The following is a 13,006-nucleotide window of genomic DNA, read 5'->3' on the forward strand; positions in this document are numbered from 1 at the left end:
CACCGTGTGCTGCTATCAATAATATATCCCGTGTGCTGCTATCAATAATATATCACCGTGTGCTGGTATCAATAATATATCACCGTGTGCTGCTATCAATAATATATCCCCGTGTGCTGCTATCAATAATATATCACCGTGTGCTGCTATCAATAATATATCACCGTGTGCTGCTATCAATAATATATCACCGTGTGCTGCTATCAATAATATATCCCCGTGTGCTGCTATCAATAATATATCACCGTGTGCTGGTATCAATAATATATCACCTTGTGCTGCTATCAATAATATATCACCGTGTGCTGCTATCAATAATATATCACCGTGTGCTGCTATCAATAATATATCCAGTGCAGAACCGTATTCAAGACCCTCTAAATTTAGTGGAGAAGAGCATCAAGCTCATCACCTTGCACTTTCACCACCTTGTGAAGTTCATCGTAACTTATTTAATCTGTAGCCTAATAAACTGCATGCTTTCCTGACGAGTCATCGCATGACTTCACATTTACTTCGATTTGATCAATATTTGCCCATTGAAAGTTCATTTCCGACACAAAACGATCCCACCTTGTCTAGCAAATGTTGTTTGTCGACATTTGGAAGTTTATCGACAAATGTTCTGTTTTCATCAGGCCTCGTGACATTTTTAATCCGACATGTACTTAACTCACATAAGAATGTTGGAAACCTGGTTAGTGACATGGATTCACACTCAGACACTGAGACGTGGCACACAGGGAGTACAACGCCACACACTGTGACAGAAAGAGGAAGAGACAGGTGACCCACCAGCCCACTGACCTACTCCCAGTCACTCCTCCCCTCCTCACTGATCAGCCAATCCCCACTGACCTACTTACTGCCAGTCATTCCTCCCCTTCTTACTGATCAGCCAATCCCCACTAACCTACCTGGCTGTCGCTCCTCCCCTCTTCCCTGATCAACAACTGACCTACCTGGCCATCGCTCTTACCCTCCTCACTGATCAGCCAATCCCCACTAACCTACCTGGCTGTCGCTCCTCCCCTCTTCCCTGATCAACCACTGACCTACCTGGCCGTCGCTCTTACCCTCCTTACTGATCAGCCAATCCCCACTGACCTACCTGGCTGTTGCTCCTCCCCTTCTTGCTGATCAACCAATCCCCACTGACCTGCCTGGCCGTCGCTCCTCCCCTCTTCCCTGATCAACCAATCCCCACGGATTTACCTGGCAGTCACCCCTCCCCGCCTCCCTGATCAGCCAATCCAGGTCCTTCAAAATGTCATCCTCATTCTCCTATTGGGTCCTGGTGCTGGTCACCACCTGACGTATCTTTTTCAAATGAAGCAGAACATCCAGACAGGACCAACCAGAGCAGGCCCACTGCTGAAGACCACAGGAGGTTGGTGGTACCTTAATTGGGGAGGTCAGGACTGTGGTAATCCTGGAGCGGAATACACTGGAATGGTATCAAACAAATTGATTATATCTGTTTGATTCCATTCCATTAGCGCCGTTCCAGGCGTTATTATGAGCCTTCATCAACTAAGCAGCCTCCACTGGTGAAGATTGCGCCAACATTGTACTTTCAAAGAGTATCCATATTTGCCTTTGGGCCAAAGTCAATTCTCTTTCAATTCACACCAGATCAGGGCAGTTTGTGCACTGACAATCCCTCGTAACACAAAAAGATAATACAATTCCAAACTCTGTAAGCACGCATCACAAGCGTTCAACTCACAGATCATCAGTCATATAGTATAGTGGACCTGTATTCATTCTATGACTCATGATGGCCCTCTCCTGGCCGAATGATGCATAGCGCAGGAGAAACACTACGCCGCACCGTGGCCCTCCACTGGCCGAATGATGCATAGCACAGGAGAAACACTACGCCTCACGGTGGCCCTCCACTGGCCGAATGATGCATAGCGCAGGAGAAACACTACGCCGCACCATGGCCCTCCACTGGCCGAATGATGCATAGCGCAGGAGAAACACTACGCCTCACCGTGGCCCTCCACTGGCCGAATGATGCATAGCGCAGGAGAAACACTACGCCGCACCATGGCCCTCCACTGGCCGAATGATGCATAGCGCAGGAGAAACACTACGCCGCACCGTGGCCCTCTACTGGCCGAATGATGCATAGCGCAGGGGAAACACTACGCCGCACGGTGGCCCTCCACTGGCCGAATGATGCATAGCGCAGGAGAAACACTACGCCGCACGGTGGCCCTCCACTGGCCGAATGATGCATAGCGCAGGAGAAACACTACGCCGCACGGTGGCCCTCCACTGGCCGAATGATGCATAGCGCAGGAGAAACACTACGCCGCACGGTGGCCCTCCACTGGCCGAATGATGCATAGCGCAGGAGAAACACTTCAACCTGCTACAGCTGCAGTTTGCATTACATTATGGGACGACATTGTGAGATGTACTGTCTTAACTGGGATCTGAGTTACTGTTAGATGTATTGCATCTTGTAAAATCCTGCGGATACAAAAGGATAACATGATGTGACAAGCAGTCAGACGCAGTCTGGTTTCTATGGTCCACGAGTAAACAGCCTAATAACGACCAACGAAGAGCTATGTATGCAATAGAGAATGTGCAAATTACAATCCCATCAAAATAAACTCACCGCGAATAAAAATAAAACACGTATGTATTATATCCTCTTCTATGGACTCTGTCTGTCTTTGTTTAACCGGCCTACATGTTCGTGATTCAGCCAGAACACCTGTCCAGATCATAACCTCTGCTTCTTCCTCTCCATGGCGTAACTAATTAGGGTTTAATATTGCTGTTGTCATAGATAATTAAGACAACAGGCACATGCTTAAACCAGAAAACAGGCACACACACAAATACGTTTTGTTATTCTATTCTTATAGGCATCTCAAATGAATTTCCATTTGAAATCCTATTTTCCCAAGCCTGTAACCCTAACCCACCTCTTATCCGAATTCCAACCCTAACCATAAAGCTAACCCCTAAACTTCAAATAACATTTGTCCTCGTGGAGACGTGTCCCCACAAGGGAGAATGTTCCATGTTTTTACTGTCCTTGTGAGGATTTTAGGTCCACCACAAGGATAGAAGAACCAACCCACAAACACACACACACACACACACTTCCTTTCATGTGCATAATGGGGCAGCTTTTATATTGTACACCCTTTAAAAATAAGTTGGGGCACATAGCAATCCTTTTTCTGATCATTGTAATCTACGATTTGTGTGAGAGAAAAAATGCATATGGCAGAATTTTCTTCATGCTTTACAGGAATAAGAAAATAAATCCATCAGTATTATGGGCCAATCACTCTTATCTTGAGCAACGGGTCGCTTGTCACGTTCTGGTTAATAAAGACACGCCTACAGAAAAGCACTGGCTTGTGGGTCTTGCTGTTTGCTGCAATTCACTATCAGTTAAACAAGCCTGCAAAGTCTCATCGGGAAACGCCATTCCCCATGCTTCATCGCTCGGTTCAAAGCAAGTACACCCCACCCCCCGGACCTGTCTGTCTGCACGTCTGTCAACTTGTGATAGTATTTTTCAGTTTTTGCTAGATGTCTACCAATTTGTACCTTTTACACGGAGACGATAGCTAGATAATTTACATACTCATGTCTACCATCGTTCTTTATTCCATAAACAGAACGGCGCAAACCACCGTGAGACAATGTTTGATTCCTTATTCAAAGGGAGCTTCCAGAGTCGACTCGCACCTTTCTGTCTTCCTTAAAACTTCAGTCCGCAGGTTAACTTCGCTTCCGAGAGTGAGATGGGTTCCCAACGCTACTGGAGTGCGGTTCATGTCCCTCGGGACAGCAGGCAGAACTGCACCCGGGCGAACCAGGAGAGGCGCAGTGCTTGTAGCTGGAACAGCAGTGACAGTGGCGGGGTTTGTGGCCAGCGCTACTCACTTTCAGCGAGCTGAAATGGCATCGGTGATCCCCAAAACCGAGGAGGAGGACACGGAGATAGCGGAGAAATGCAAGACATTCATGTCTCCGCCGTGTACCGATGTCAAAGTTCTGCAGCAGAGGAAAGAAGAGATGTGCACGAGGATGGAGATGCTGATCATGGAGACGCAAGCGGAGTTCTGCAGAGCGCTCGAGGAGGTGGACGGCGGCAAGTTCAAAGTGGACCGATGGGAACGGAAAGAAGGCAAGTATCTCCCCTTTGGCACGTGCCGATGCGCGCCCATGGATAGACTAGTCAGTCAACCTCTACCTAAATCCAGTGTATAATCTTACTCAGGCCTATCTGGCAACTATCAACCCTGGCACATTCACAATGACACAAGCAAAACATAGAAGTGTTCAATGAATGTACAAAAACGAATCCGAAGGTTGTCCACCCTGTCCTTAGTCCAGATAGGTCTAGTAACCAGCCACACTGTGAACCCATGCCAGTATTAGTATGACAATATAGCAAAGTGCTTGGGGTTTTGGGCCTTTCTTTAGTTTAATAACATAACTGTCTGCCTGTCTGTCTCTGTGCTGCCTATATGCTTGTCCATGCCTGTCTGTCTCTGTTCGTTTGTTGATCCGTCTGTCTTTCAGGTGGCGGGGGCATTAGCTGTGTGCTGCAGGATGGGAGGGTGTTTGAGAAGGCGGGGGTCAACGTGTCCGTGGTGTTTGGGAACCTGACCGAGGAGGCCGCCAAGCAGATGCGCAGCAGAGGGAAGGTCCTCAAAGGAAAAGATGGTGAGTATAACCCTCACCGTTCATATCAACCTCATAAACTACAGCAGAACTGTGTGTTGTCTTACAGTGTAGTGTGTCACCTCATGCTACGTGGTTCACCCGAGACCAGAGATGGCCATTCTGATAACAGAATGTGTTAAAGGAATCAGGATTGGATCCTTGAGTCGGACTATGGTTAAGATGAATTGAATTCTATTTCATTGTATTGTTTTGTCCTCTCCCAGGCAAGCTGCCTTTCTGTGCCATGGGGGTGAGCTCCGTCATCCACCCCACGAACCCCCACATTCCCACAGTGCACTTCAACTACAGATACTTTGAGATAGAAGAAGGAGACGGTGAGGCTGTGACCTATGACCTTATACCATTCAATAGTCAGAGCTGACATAATGAATGATCACTATTGTCTCTTTCTTTCTTTTCTACCCCCCAGGTACTAAACAGTGGTGGTTTGGTGGGGGTACAGACCTGACTCCTACCTATGTCAATAAGGAGGATGGTGCTCACTTTCACAACAGTCTGAAGGAGGCCTGTGACAAACATCACCCTCAGTACTACCCCGACTTCAAGAAGTGGTACGACACGTATCTGTGACACAATGTGAAAAGTGTGTGTGTGTGTGTGTGTGAATGACTACACTGGGTGGGTCTCTACTGTTCAGCAGTGATAAGAAGACTGTTTGTTCAGTGGTATCTAGATATAAAATGACATTGTGAGTGAGCGTGGGTACTGTTCATCTTTGTGTGTCAGTGTTGTGTGGCTTCCTATAGGCTCTGCATTTTAAACATTCAGTTATGTCATTTTTTTTCAGTAGTTGTATTTTTAAATAACTTTTGGTTGCATTTTCATTTAGTGTAATAACATTATTATAACTACCTCTGTCTAGAGTCATTGAAACTAGAGGTCGACCGATTCATCGGAATGGCCGATTAATTAGGGCCGATTTCAAGTTTTTATAACAATCGGAAATAGGTATTTTTGGACACTGATTAGCGTTTCAAAAGTCACTCGCTCTGAGACTTGGAGAAGTTGTTCCCCTTGCTCTGCGAGGGCCGCGGCTTTTGTGGAGCGATGGGTAACGATGCTTCGAGGGTGGCTGTTGTCGATGTGTTCCTGGTTCGAGCCCAGGTAGGGGCGAGGAGAGGGACGGAAGCTATACTGTTACACTGGCAATACTATAGTGCCTATAAGAACATCCAATAGTCAAAGGTATATGAAATACAAATGGTATAGAGAAATAGTCCTATAAATACTATATTAACTACAACCTAAAACCTCTTATCTTGGAATATTGAAGTCTCATGTTAAAAGGAACCACCAGCTTTCATATGTTCTCATGTTCTGAGCAAAGAACTTAAACGTTAGTTTTTTTACATGGCACATATTGCACTTTTACTTTCTTCTCCAACACTTTGTTTTTGCATTATTTAAACCAAATTGAACATGTTTAATTATTTATTTGAGGCTAAATTGATTTTTATTGATGTACTATATTAAGTTAAATTAAGTGTTCATTCAGTATTGTTGTGATTGACATTATTACAAATAAATGTAAAAAATCGGCCGATTAATCGGTATCTGCTTTTTTTTGGTCCTCCAATAATCGGTATCGGTATCAGTGTTGAAAAATCCTAATTGGTTGACCTCTAATTGAAACTAGTAGCTCCACATTTCTACCATGTTTTCACCCCGAGGTTGATGCCCGCAAGGAAATCGAATTAGCATAATACAAAAATACCCATAAAAATCTGTCAGTTTTAGCTAGCGATGTTGTTTTTTTTGCATTGGATGCGTCTCTATCCTCCGCCTATGTAACACTGTGACAGAGCTAGACTGGTGTTTGTCAGACCATGAGACATCCCGAAAATCAGTCTTCTCACAAAATCGTCTGTGACATCCGAACGGTTTGGCCTACAAACCATTACGACGTCTCTATGGAAAGACGAGACTTTCACGACCTTTGCTCTACGACCTCCACAAGTGTCAGGAGACTTGTCTAAAGTCGGTACAGCCGATCTGCCGACTTCTGTCTGTACCGTTTGGGCTACACACTAATATGAACCGTTTGGGCTACACCCCTCTGTACAAAGGTTAGAGTCTCAAGGACATGTACACTACCGTTGAAAAGGTTGGGGACACTTAGAAATGTCCTTGTTTTTGAAAGAAAAGCACATTTTCTGTCCATTAAAATAACATCAAATTGATCATAAATACAGTGTAGACATTTGTTAATGTTGTAAATGACTATTGTAGCTGGAATATGGAATATCTACATAGGTGTCAGAGGCCCATTATCAGCAACCATCACTCCTGTGTGGAAACAAAGGACTTTTTTCTGAAACTCGTCAGTCTATTCTTGTTCTGAGAAATGAAGGCTATTCCATGCGAGAAATTGCCAAGAATCTGAAGATCTCGTACAGTGTTGTGTACTGCTCCCTTCACAGAACAGCGCAAACTGGCTCTAACCAGAATAGAAAGAGGAGTGGGAGGCCGCGGTGCACAACTGAGTAAGAGGTACATTAGTGTCTAGATTGAGAAACGGACGCCTCACATGTCCTCAACTGGCAACTTCATTAAATAGTACCCACAAAACACCAGTCTCAACGTCAACAGTGAAGAGGCGACTCTGGGACCTTCTAGGCAGAGTTTTATAAAGATAAAGCCACATCTCTGACTGGCCAATTAAAAAGAAAATATAGGCTAAAGAACACAGACACTGGACAGAGGAACTCTGCCTAGAAGGCCAGCATCCAGACATTGAGACTGGTGTTTTGCAGGTACTATTTAATGAAGCTAACAGTACATGTCGGTTGTTTTCCTCTAGGACTCCCACAGGCCTCACAAGACTCATCTGAAGGTCCCCCGGTACCAGTTGAAAACATGTATGAAAGTATATATGGAGACAGTTTAGTGCCAAAAATATGGGGTTAAATGCATGTAAAAAAAAAAATAGAAACATTTTTTTTTTAAAGAAACGTTTCCTAATCTTTCTTATATCTCTCAAATATAGGAGAGACACATCAGAACATACTTCATTTTGGGGACTCGGTTGTTCCATGTAATATGAATATGTTATTCAATGCGTTTGTATGGGCTAATAGCAGTATAGCAGTATTTTTGGGGTCCTTCAATGGGTCTTAAAATTCTAAATCAAATAGCTAAATGATCCTTGGTATGATCTTCTTAAAACTATTCCATATAGTTTAGTAGAACCCCCCCACCACTCCCCGGCTTAGACTCTGATGGGTTAAATATCTGTAAAAGGAATGCACTGTACCAGTTGTTATGCAGTTTTGCAGGGACTGTAAATATGAATAACATGGGAAACACTTTATTTAAAGCCTGCTGAATCTAAGTTCCAAAACAATATACCTGCAGGCAGGTACAAGTAGTGCGACCATAACATGCAACAGAACATGTTTCCTCAAGCTTAGTTCATCTAAAACACTCCTCCTGGTATGCTGCTCTGTAGGTGTGACCGGTACTTCTACATCCCCCATCGTGGCGAGACGCGGGGAATCGGTGGCATCTTCTTTGACGACCTGGACTCTCCCAGCCAGGAGGAGGCGTTCAGCTTCGTTAAGAGCTGTGCCCACACCGTGGTGCCCTGTTACCTGCCCATTGTCCAGAAACACCTTAATGACCCCTTCAGCCCAGAGGAGAAGGACTGGCAGCAGGTGCGAAGAGGAAGGTGGGTACAGATGAGAGGGCTGTCTGTGTGTGCCATTTAATAAATACACATCTTGTGTGAATTCTCACCATCATGCCGGTCTTCTGTCTGTAACTTGTGAGTGTTTTCAGGTATGTGGAGTTTAACCTGGTGTATGACAGAGGGGTGAAGTTTGGACTGGCCACGCCAGGCTCCAGGATCGAGAGCATCCTCATGTCCTTGCCTCTCACAGCCAAGTGAGTTCTGTGACATCACACGGCCGTGCTGCTGATAGCACTGGTGATTGGGTACTGGGCTGGTGAGGACTGTATGTGGGGTGTGCTACTGTCTACAGGAAGGTATGTGTGTTGTTGAACAGACATGAGAATAGGGATCACATCAGCTTTGTGATCATCCCTCCCTGATTAATCGTCACCGGTTCAGAGAGGGAAATGCTGGTGTCAATCTACCAATCATATAATCAATTTCTTTATTGTTCCAATTAGGAAACATAGTGCACCTCTGCCAGGGTGAGAAACAACGTTAAAACATCCCTAAAACATATTAATTTGAAAGGAAATGAGAGCTGGCTTCCTGTTGAGTCAAGGAGACGGTGCTCAGTATGTCTGTATGGTGGGTCCTATTGTATCAACCAGAAACAGACCTGTGGAGTCAACGCATCCAGCTTGGCGCATGGCATTTCTATCTGCAGTCCCTTGAAGTAGTCCCAGGTCTCTCGTGCTGACAGTATTCTCTCTCCCCAGGTGGGAGTACATGCATGAGCCTCCTAAAGGCACCCTGGAGGCCGATATGCTGGAGGTGTTACAAAACCCCAAGGAGTGGGTCTGACACAGACATTAACATGGCAATAACATCCTGACTCGGCCTGTTGATGACTGGAACAGGTGTCCGTCCCCTTTCGACTGCAGATCATTGCTTTTTCTCATTGGTCAACTCAACTGCAAACTCGTCACAGATACTATTAGCTATAGTGTTCACTGGAAAAAGCACACTCGCTCTTATACTTTGTTTTAATAATGTCTGTCAGATAAGCCTTGTTACCACTGCCTGAATTGCTTTATCATGGATGTCTTTTCCTTTTTGGATCGATTGCTTCATCTGCTTTGTCTCTCAGTGCCCTCTGGTTGTTAGTGTTAGCCCTAACCCAGGATGTTTGTCTCTCAGTGCCCTCTGGTTGTTAGTGTTAGCCCTAACCCAGGATGTTTGTCAGTGTTAGCCCTAACCCAGGATGTTTGTCTCTCAGTGCCCTCTGGTTGTTAGTGTTAGCCCTAACCCAGGATGTTTGTCTCTCAGTGCCCTCTGGTTGTTAGTGTTAGCCCTAACCCAGGATGTTTGTCTCTCAGTGCCCTCTGGTTGTTAGTGTTAGCCCTAACCCAGGATGTTTGTCTCTCAGTGCCCTCTGGTTGTTAGTGTTAGCCCTAACCCAGGATGTTTGTCTCTCAGTGCCCTCTGGTTGTGTTCACCAGGCAGTCTAGGCACCAAACAGATGGGGGGGGGTATTCTCATTTTCAGTTTCAAACTGTTTTCTTCCATCTGTTCGTGCTGAATGTGTACAAGAAGAGAAAGTGGATCTGAACCCCTCGGGGTTTGTGGGCTACGCCATTGATGTAAACATAATTAAAGATGTTTTAATATCCTATCTGTCATGTCATCCACCAACAGAATTTATTACATTTACATTTAAGTCATTTAGCAGACGCTCTTATCCAGAGCGACTTACAAATTGGTGCATTCACCTTATGACATCCAGTGGAACAGTAGTGCATCTAAATCTTTTAAGGGGGGTGAGAGGGATTACTTTATCCTATCCTAGGTATTCCTTAAAGAGGTGGGGTTTCAGGTGTCTCCGGAAGGTGGTGATTGACTCCGCTGTCCTGGCGTCGTGAGGGAGTTTGTTCCACCATTGGGGGGCCAGAGCAGCGAACAGTTTTGACTGGGCTGAGCGGGAACTGTACTTCCTCAGTGGTAGGGAGGCGAGCAGGCCAGAGGTGGATGAACGCAGTGCCCTTGTTTGGGTGTAGGGCCTGATCAGAGCCTGGAGGTACTGAGGTGCCGTTCCCCTCACAGCTCCGTAGGCAAGCAACATGGTCTTGTAGCGGATGCGAGCTTCAACTGGAAGTTCTATGAGAAAGTACATCGTCAAGATTGGAGCCTGTGATCTTCTGTTCTCTAACTCAGGATCTAGTCTGGTGAGCCAGAAAGGGGGAGGGCACCAGGATCTAGTCTGGTGAGCCAGAAAGGGGGAGGGCACCAGGATCTAGTCTGGTGAGCCAGAAAGGGGGAGGGCACCAGGATCTAGTCTGGTGAGCCAGAAAGGGGGAGGGCACCAGGATCTAGTCTGGTGAGCCAGAAAGGGGGAGGGCACCAGGATCTAGTCTGGTGAGCCAGAAAGGGGGAGGGCACCAGGATTGTTTGGTTACATACTTAATTAAAGAAGCTAGTTGGGCAGCCTGTTTAACAAAAAAAATGTAAACGACACAAATTAGTCTTTTGACCAATAAGAAAAATTGTCACATGCCAAATACAGTGAAATGCTGAATACAAACAGGTTTAGACCTTATAGTGAAATGCTGAATACAAACAGGTTTAGACCTTATAGTGAAATGCTGAATACAACAGGTTTAGACCTTATAGTGAAATGCTGAATACAAACAGGTTTAGACCTTATAGCGAAATGCTGAATACAAACAGGTTTAGACCTTATAGTGAAATGATTCCTGACAAGTCCAGCTCTGAAAAAGACAAGATCTGACGTGATTGGTCCAAAGACCCATTAGTGGAAAAAATATAATAATTGGGCTGCCTGTGTAAACGCAGCCATGTTAGAACCAGGGGTGAATTCACACGAAGCAAACAGTGGTCAGGTCTATTTAGGCATGGTTAAGGAATCACTACATACATAGTTAAGATTGTTTAAACAGATTTTTTAAATAGCAGAGATGAATGTCCACAGAATGGATAAAGATGGTACTCACATGCTTTTCTATTTTAAAACGACAAGGAAAGTGTTGGATAAATTTGGAGGCACTTACAGAACATGGCTCCACACATTTGAATGTATTTTATTACAAATTAATTCAAGCTCAGTACATATCCAAAGGTTAACCATATATTTACATTCATGTATTTGCTTAAGGCATTGTAAAAACAGAATTTCAAAAGGTAACAGTACAATAATAGGTCATGTCCAGAAACTCATCTTCTACCACCTATGTGTACACTTAAAAGATATGAAATGATTGGACAGATGTAAGCAAAATAGCAACTATTCCACTTAGCCTATCAGAGGGAAAGGTGGAACTATCACCATATTGCTTTAGCACAGGGCTGGGCAACTGACGGCCACCCATTCGAAGGCCATCAGATCAATAATATAATAATAATAGGAACTGTCAGGGTATCAACTTACTACTGTTGAGAGTTAGAATAGAATACACAAAGTGCAATTTCCAAATGTGGATGTGCATCAGCAGTTTGTCTTATGTCAAGTCACTGATAGTCATTCAATTAGCTCATGTCAGCTAAACATTTTTAGATTGCTTGTTTTAGTGGCCAGCTATCTAAACCTTTTATGGTAAAATTATAAACCGGGGGCCCCTATTGATTTTGTTCATCTCAATCAGATATTAAAAACTGCAACAACAAAACATCTCGCCACCCTAATGCAAAATGTGCCTAATTGCAGAACATTTGCTGTTAAACTACCCCATGGAAAAATGAGTAGAATTGCATGAAATGAAGTAAACTTATCTGCTGTCAACCTGGAGAGCTACCCTCCTGTAGGTTTTCAATCCAACCCTGTTCCTGGAGAGCTACCCTCCTGTAGGTTCTCACTCCAACCCTGTTCCTGGAGAGCTACCATCCTGTAGGTTCTCACTCCAACCCTGTTCCTGGAGAGCTACCATCCTGTAGGTTCTCACTCCAACCCTGTTCCTGGAGAGCTACCATCCTGTAGGTTCTCACTCCAACCCTGTTCCTGGAGAGCTACCATCCAGTAGGTTCTCTCTCCAACCCTGTTCCTGGAGAGCTACCATCCAGTAGGTTCTCTCTCCAACCCTGTTCCTGGAGAGCTACCATCCAGTAGGTTCTCACTCCAACCCTGTTCCTGGAGAGCTACCATCCAGTAGGTTCTCTCTCCAACCCTGTTCCTGGAGAGCTACCATCCTGTAGGTTCTCACTCCAACCCTGTTCCTGGAGAGCTACCATCCAGTAGGTTTCTCTCCAACCCTAATCTAGCACACCTTATTCTAATAATTAGCTGGTTGATGAGCTGAACCAGGTTAGTTACAACAGGAGTTGGAGTGAAACTGTACAAGAGGGTAGCTCTCCAGGAACAGGGTTGGAGTGAGAACTACAGGAGGGTAGCTCTCCAGGAACAGGGTTGGAGTGAAACTGTACAAGAGGGTAGCTCTCCAGGAACAGGGTTGGAGTGAAACTGTACAAGAGGGTAGCTATCCAGGAACAGGATTGGAGAGCCCTGGTTAAAAGGGTAGGGGCCATTTCTGGACAGGGCCATAAACCCAACCAAAATGTCTACCTCAACCAGCACATCCCAATCACAGGTCATATAGCATAGAGATAAGTGCTGCAGTTCCACAGGTCAACAAAATACATCAGTCCTCTCATAGA

General features: G+C 45.1%; 1 protein-coding gene across 1 annotated transcript; it reads left to right on the top strand.

The window, feature by feature from the left end:
- The first annotated feature begins 3,493 nt into the window (after positions 1-3,493).
- On the top strand, positions 3,494-10,016 carry LOC115109051 (oxygen-dependent coproporphyrinogen-III oxidase, mitochondrial-like). Its single transcript, XM_029633611.2, has 7 exons — positions 3,494-4,168; positions 4,567-4,710; positions 4,935-5,045; positions 5,141-5,282; positions 8,180-8,398; positions 8,509-8,613; positions 9,121-10,016. Exons 1-7 carry the CDS (start codon positions 3,625-3,627, stop codon positions 9,203-9,205), a joined length of 1,350 nt encoding a protein of 449 aa, XP_029489471.1. The 5' UTR covers positions 3,494-3,624; the 3' UTR covers positions 9,206-10,016.
- Positions 10,017-13,006: the final 2,990 nt, after the last annotated feature.

This window comes from Oncorhynchus nerka, linkage group LG25, assembly GCF_034236695.1.
Source record: "Oncorhynchus nerka isolate Pitt River linkage group LG25, Oner_Uvic_2.0, whole genome shotgun sequence".
NCBI classification, from domain to species: Eukaryota; Metazoa; Chordata; class Actinopteri; order Salmoniformes; family Salmonidae; genus Oncorhynchus; species Oncorhynchus nerka.

Bases quoted from the DNA above. Each gene is read 5' to 3' on its own strand.
- LOC115109051 (XM_029633611.2), top strand. From the start codon at position 3,625: ATGTCTACCATCGTTCTTTATTCCATAAACAGAACGGCGCAAACCACC. The intron at 4,169-4,566 runs GCAAGTATCTCC...TCTGTCTTTCAG, and splicing joins CCGATGGGAACGGAAAGAAG to GTGGCGGGGGCATTAGCTGT. The intron at 8,399-8,508 runs GTGGGTACAGAT...GAGTGTTTTCAG, and splicing joins CAGCAGGTGCGAAGAGGAAG to GTATGTGGAGTTTAACCTGG.